The 6,662-nt window shown below is 46.2% G+C and overlaps 1 protein-coding gene across 1 annotated transcript; it reads left to right on the forward strand.

Annotated features, from left to right (window-relative positions):
- The first annotated feature begins 3,716 nt into the window (after positions 1-3,716).
- Positions 3,717-6,662, forward strand: LOC112314083 (zinc finger protein 551). Its single transcript, XM_053916047.2, has 2 exons — positions 3,717-3,837; positions 5,131-6,662. Exons 1-2 carry the CDS (start codon positions 3,717-3,719, stop codon positions 6,660-6,662), a joined length of 1,653 nt encoding a protein of 550 aa, XP_053772022.1.

The following is a 6,662-nucleotide window of genomic DNA, read 5'->3' on the forward strand; positions in this document are numbered from 1 at the left end:
CGCTTGAACCAGGAGGAGTCTGGAACGCTGGGCCCTGTTTTGTGTCTAAAGGCTCCAGAGAAGCTCAGGCGAAGTTGTGCGTGAGGAGCGCACGCGGGGGCCGTGGAAGATTGTGAGGAAAAGAGGTGTCTTGATTGATTGGGTTGTAACATTTCCCAAACATTGCTCAGAGTGAAACTGAAAAAGCTGGCGTTGGTGTTGCCAGTCACCACCAGACCCAGTAAGCAGAGAAAAAGATTGAATCTTTAAGTCCGATTTTTTCAGATGGCTGGCGATCTGAGAAGACTCGTTGCTCACCCTGTAGGACGTTCTTGCATACCGTTTCGAACCTACCGTTTTAATAAGGAAAGGAAAAGGGTAGGTAAGGGGTTTCAGATTCAGGCAAAAGAAATAAAAGCTGCAGAATTCTTTTATCTGTTGAACAGGGAATCTTCATCTGCATCCTGTGTAGTGCCCCAGCTGACTCTGGCGTGGCTCAGTGGATTGAGCGTCGGTCTGCTATAACCAGACATTTTTATTGATTTATAGACAGGGGAAGGGAAGAAGAAAGAGAGGGAGAGAAATACCCACGTGTGGTTGCCTCTCATGTGCCCGTAAATGGGGACCCGGCGGGCAACTCAGGCATGTGCCCTGACTGGGAATCGAACGAGCGACCCTTTGGTTCGCAGGCCTACGCTCAATCCACTGAGCTACACCAGCAAGGGCGGTAGTTGTCTTTATCTGTATCCCGGGCAATGGATGTTTCTCCCTGGAGCACAATGGCTCAGATACCATCTTGATTGCGTTCAGTACTCCTGGGGCGCAAAGATGGACTTGCCTGTCCTATCTTGGAGTCAGGGTGGGTCATACCTTCATTTCCTGAAACAGTAGCTTTTTACATGCATTATTAGTAAGCTCATTAAGTATTACTTAAATTTAAAAATTTACAACTTTCGAATTCCCCCATCAAGAGGAAGAAGAGACTAGAAGAGGTGACAGCAATTACGGACAGGAAGGTGAATCCTATAAACGATGAATTTTCTCCCAGAATCTGCAGTGGGGACTGAGGCCCTGAGGTATAATGCAGTCACCTTGAGAGCACCTGGCCCCAGGGCTGAGCAAGGACACATAGTAGCCTGAGCTTGTGGGGCCTGGCAGTGGTGGCCAGGCTCTCAACACACCATTCTCTTTTCAGATTCCTGCAACTCAAGAATCACTTAAGGTCCTGGCTTTCAGGGCTTATTTCAGGGCCTCCCACCCTCACGGTCTTTGAGATACAGGTGTCCATGGTCTGTGGTGCCACACTGTCAGCCTTTGGTACTGGGGACCCTGAACAGACACCAAACCCAGGCTTCTAGGTCCAGGTTTAGAGTTTCCTGTTTTGGGCAGCCAGTGGAATGAGATGTGAGAAGTCCTCCCAGGCATAGGTACCAGAATGTGCAAAGGCTTGGAGGAGATGATGTGCAGGTATCCTTTCTTATGTGCCTGGAACCAGTGGGACAGGAGTCAGGTGTAGAGCAGCGTGTTGTCAAGTTGGGTGTCTGTCTGCAGGTGATGGGAACAATGGGAGATTTGGAGCAGTGCAGTCAGGTGATCTAACCTAGGTTTCATTGGAATCCCTGTGGCAGCGGGATGGAGAACACTATGGGTGTGGTGGACATGGTAGAAAGACCAGAGAGAAGGCTGGTTATATAATTTGGGTGAGTGTGAAGGACCAGGAAGGTGGCCTTTGAGGTGGGTGAAGCAGCTGGATTCTGGATGGGACTTTTTATGTGGGGCTGCCGAATTTTTCTAATTTTGAGGTTAAGAGAGAGTGAGGTAGGAGTCAGGAATGACTCCATGGTTTGGTGTTAGTAACTGCAGTTATGGAAGCATTATCAATTGAGAAGGGGAGAAACACAGTAGAAAGAGATTTTCATTGGGGAATTCAGGAATTTTATTTTTGACATGTTAATGGTATGAGATGTTATAGAGAGCATTTCATAGGTGTCTCGAACTCTGAGGAGGAGTTCAAGATAAAGACTTCTCCAAAAAGCACTGGAGAGTCTGTGTACCAGGGAGGAGCTGTAGGTCACTGTGATATGGGGAATTCTGGTCAGGATGATACTGGTAGTAGTAGCCCAGGAACACGGGCAGGGCTGAGGACCGGATTTCCTGCTGGGGAATCTGGTTGTGGGAAGTAGGTATCACAGTAGAGGATATGGACAGAAGTGGTTGTGTAGCAGGATGAGCAGAGAGTATGATTTGACAAATGGCCAAGGCTTTCAAGGCATCAGTAGATAAGAGAAGGATCGTAAACTTCAACGTAATTCACACAAGGCAAGATTGGTGCTGGTGTGTATTCATTGCTCTAAAGACTCACCAGGACTTTGCTGTGACCTGGGGTGTCCTAGTCAGGCTGATGGATGAAGTGTAAGGGCATTAAGTGTTCATCTGTGAGACTCATGAGGCATGGGGTAGAGGGCAACTGGGGCTGGCCCTAGAGTGAGAGTGAGGTGGAGAGAGGAAGGCTGAGACTGGTGTCAGGTTATCGGGTGCAGTACTGGTGGAGGAGGGCTGTGTATATCTCAGATCTGATGTGGTTTTTGGTAGATGAAGTTGAAGCAAGGAACCCTCAGGGAGGGAGGCCTTCACAGCAGGAATCAAGGTAGCCACTGTCAATGGGGACCATCAGAGTCTGGGTAGTACTTGATCCTGTTTGAATTTACCATGTACTCTCTGGACTACATATGCTGAGTAATGAGTAGAGAGGCCAAGGTGTTAACTGTGGTATGGACAGGAGGAGGCTGGGGCTGTGGGTGTGCACTGTTAGAGAAAGGTGTGGTAGGTGCAGTTGGAGGGGGAGTGTGAATTGATGGCCCCAGGGCACTAGCCTTGACTTAAGAGCAAATGAAGGCTGAGCTCGTGTCTGGTGGTTTCTGGAAGAATGATATGGGTAATTCCATGGGAAGTGCATGAAAAAAGGGGTGTTACGATTCTACATACCCAGTCCAGAGATTAGATTCCATTTGTTTGCCCACATGTCTACTGTTGTTGAGGGCTGATACAGTGATCAATAGGACCTTGATCAGATGATGGATGTCAGTGCCACCCAGGTTTGAAAACCTCCATTAGCATAGGGAAGGGAGACAGGTAAGCAGGAGATAGATGGAGGAGGTGTTGAAATTAGAATCCTGGTAAAGAAGGTGATCACAGAACAGTCCCTGTCCTGGCAGGGCTGTGCTTCCTTTCAAGTGACTCTGAAAAGATAGCTGTGTGAGAGAAGTGGAATTCCAAAAATTATGTACAGGACAGAGGTTTAAAGTGATGGACTGAGGACCCTGGGATGGGGCACATAGGTTGAAGGGGATGCCCTGTTTTTTGTGTCTTGGAGGGATAATCTGGGAGACCACAGCAGTATTACCTGACAAGACCCATTTCAGATTACTCACATGATCTCTACGGCCAACTTCTCTCCTAAACTAAGTTTGTGCCACCCACTGTATTGACAAGAGGCATTATATCGTAGGTGCCAGGTTCAGAGCTAAGGTATTGTCTATCTGCCCATCAGCATATTGTGGGCAGGAACAGTATCAATGGAAATATAAGGAGTGATTCTAATAGCACAAAGGCCTGGTATCTGCTCTGATGTGGGGAGTCAAGGTATCAGATGGATGTGGAGGGTTGAGGGGTAGGACAAACTTGGAATCCAGAAGAGAAGCTGATTATGGAATGAACTGTCCCTATTCTGACAGGATATGAACTTTGCAGACGTAGCCATTGCCTTCTCCCAGGAGGAATGGGGGCTCCTCGATGAGGCTCAGAGACATCTCTACTGCAATGTGATGCTGGAAATCTTTGCCCTTGTAGCATCTGTAGGTAAGACCTTCAAACCTCTCCTCTTGTCCTGAGGTGATGTCCTACCTTCTCTATTTTCTCCAGAGGTAGCTTGTCTTTCCCACAGCCAGACCATGTGCTCTGCTGATTTCCCCCCACTTTCTTATCTTCTGTGCTGTGGCTGTCAGTGCTGATCTGTGTGGAGTACCCTGACCCATAAACTCCTTGAGCAGTTCTAATACGTGTTGCCTCAAGTGCAGGGAAGTGTTTGGGTGTCAGGAGTCTTGCGAACGGCTTAATGGATCATAGCTTACTTGCCCTGTTCCTTGTTGGGTCGCTGTGTCCACATCCATGACCTCCAGTTCTGCCCTTTTTTCTCTACCTCACATTTTTTTGTGTGACTCCCTGTACCAGTTTATGGTCATTACTTAAATTAACCTGGGCTGTTCTTGTGAGACCCTCCTTGAAGTTTTTTGTTTGTTTGTTTGTTTGTTTTAACTATGGCCTTCTCTGAATACTACTTTATGCCGAGTTGCCCTGGGTCAGTGGTTGCTGAGTACCTCTGCTGTCTTTAATTAATACTAAAATCATTGAGATTTTGAATAGTAGTACAATAAAGGGAGAGGGAGAATCCTCGTTCTGTCACTGGATGGACTTGACAGGATTGTCTCGGAGGCCTGACTCTTGTGGTAAGAACTCAGGTAGGTCATTACTTATGGGCTGTATTCAGACTATACCAAGAACCTGACCTGTGTCCATTATTGTTTTTGTGCAAGTGGCTGCTAGCCACACCTCATTTCTGCCTTTTCTTACCCATACTTGACACTTCGCTGACGTGTCATTTCATCTGTGACTTCATGGCTCCTCACTGTGTACACATGTATGCCCTCTGTGCATCGCATGTTCCTCTTCATGGCTCCCTCTGCAATATTCTGCAATAATGACATACACATGAGTTATGAGGCATGTATACATTCTTAAGTCTTCAAACACCATCTACTCATTTACTGCATTTTACACAGAAAAGGACATAAGCAAGCTCCTGCTCAGCTTGCATGTGGCACTAGCAGTTAGCCGAAGATGACTTTGACGTCTTGTTTATTATCCATGTGGTACTTGCCATCTCTATGTCATTTTTTTGCTGAGGTTTCTTCTATTTTGTGATTCTCAGAGGCCCAGTACTGCAAAGCAGCATTTTATTTAATATGCCCTTAGGTCTCTCCCTTTTAGACAATGTCATGAAACCATCATATTATGTCTAACACACTTTTATATTGGGATTTGCCCCTCCCATCAAAGTCAACATTTTTTTTTTCAGCATTTCTCTGCTTTCAGGTTGTAGGCATAAAAAGGAAGATGAGGAGGCCCCTTGTGAGCAGAGTGTATATGTACAAGAAGAGTCACAGGTTGGGGTTTCTAAGACATCTCCAGCAACTCAGAAAGCCCTTCCCTGTCAGCAGTGTGTCTCAGTCTTGAAAGCCATATTGAACCTGACTGAGTTCCAAGCAGCGTACCTTGGGCAGAAAGCATTCTTCAGTGACACCTGTGTGAGAGGAATCAATTTCAGTACAAACCTTTACCACCAACAGAGGCCTTCCAGTGGAGAGAAGCCTTGGAAAGGATATATGGACAAGGCCTCCTTTGTGACCAGGTGTAGCTTTTATGTATCAAGGGCACCTTTCACCAGTAGGGAGGTTTCAGAGGAACTTCCAGCCATCTCAAGCTTTGTCCCACACCAGGCCACTCCTAACAGTCAGGAGCAATGCAATGGGCAGGCCTTCCGTGGTGAATGTGAAGAAACTTCTGGCCACACCAAGGAACTTACTCAGCATCAGAGTGTCTGCTCTGGAAAAGAGCTTTACGAGGGTACCAAGTGTGGAAAGGCTTTAACACAAATTTTTAACCTCATTCCACATAGAGTTCACACTGGAGAAAAGTTGCTTGTTTGTGGTGATTGTGGGAAGTCCTTCAGACATAGATCTAACCTTTGGCAACATCAGAGAATTCACAATGAGGAAAAGCAGCATGAGTGCACTTTCTGTGGGAAACGCTTTCACTACAGATTTACCCTCGTTCAACATCAGAGAATTCACACTGGTGAAAAGCCTTATGAGTGTAATCAGTGTGGGAAATTTTTCAGAAGAAAGGGCAAACTCACTGATCACCTCAGATGTCACACTGGTGAAAGGCCTTTTGAGTGTTGTGAATGTGGGAAATCTTTTCGTCGTAAACATCACCTCCAGAGACATGGGAGAATTCACACCAGAGAAATGCCTTCTAGTGAATTTAGGAAATCCTTTAATCGTCAGAGGTGTTCTTTTAAACGTCGTCAAGTTCATTCTCTAGAAAAATCATACGAGTGTGGTGACTGTGGGAAACGTTTTCACCGCAAATACCAATTTTTTAAGCATAAGACAGTTCATACTGGAGAAAAGCCCTTTGAGTGTACTGATTGTGGGAAGTTCTTCAGGCAAACCTCTGGCCTCCTTCAACACCAGAGAATTCACACTGGAGAAAAGCCCTTCGAGTGTAGTGTTTGTGGGAAGGCCTTCAAACAAAAATCTGCCCTCATTCAACACCATAGAATTCACACTGGAGAAAAGCCCTTTGAGTGCAGTGAGTGTGGGAAGTCCTTCAACCAAAAATCTGCCCTCGTTCAACACCAGAGAATTCACACTGGAGAAAAGCCTTTTGAGTGTCATGATTGTGGGAAATCTTTCACACAAAGCAGTAAGCTCATTGATCACCGCAGAGGTCACACTGGTGAGAAGCCTTATGAGTGTAGGGAATGTGGGAAGTGTTTTAGACAAAGCTCTAGCCTTTCCCAACACCAGAAAATTCATAGTAGAGAAAATCCAAAGAAGTGA

This window comes from Desmodus rotundus, chromosome 12, assembly GCF_022682495.2.
Source record: "Desmodus rotundus isolate HL8 chromosome 12, HLdesRot8A.1, whole genome shotgun sequence".
Taxonomy (NCBI): domain Eukaryota; kingdom Metazoa; phylum Chordata; class Mammalia; order Chiroptera; family Phyllostomidae; genus Desmodus; species Desmodus rotundus.

Bases quoted from the DNA above. Each gene is read 5' to 3' on its own strand.
- LOC112314083 (XM_053916047.2), top strand. From the start codon at position 3,717: ATGAACTTTGCAGACGTAGCCATTGCCTTCTCCCAGGAGGAATGGGGG. The intron at 3,838-5,130 runs GTAAGACCTTCA...CTCTGCTTTCAG, and splicing joins TGCCCTTGTAGCATCTGTAG to GTTGTAGGCATAAAAAGGAA.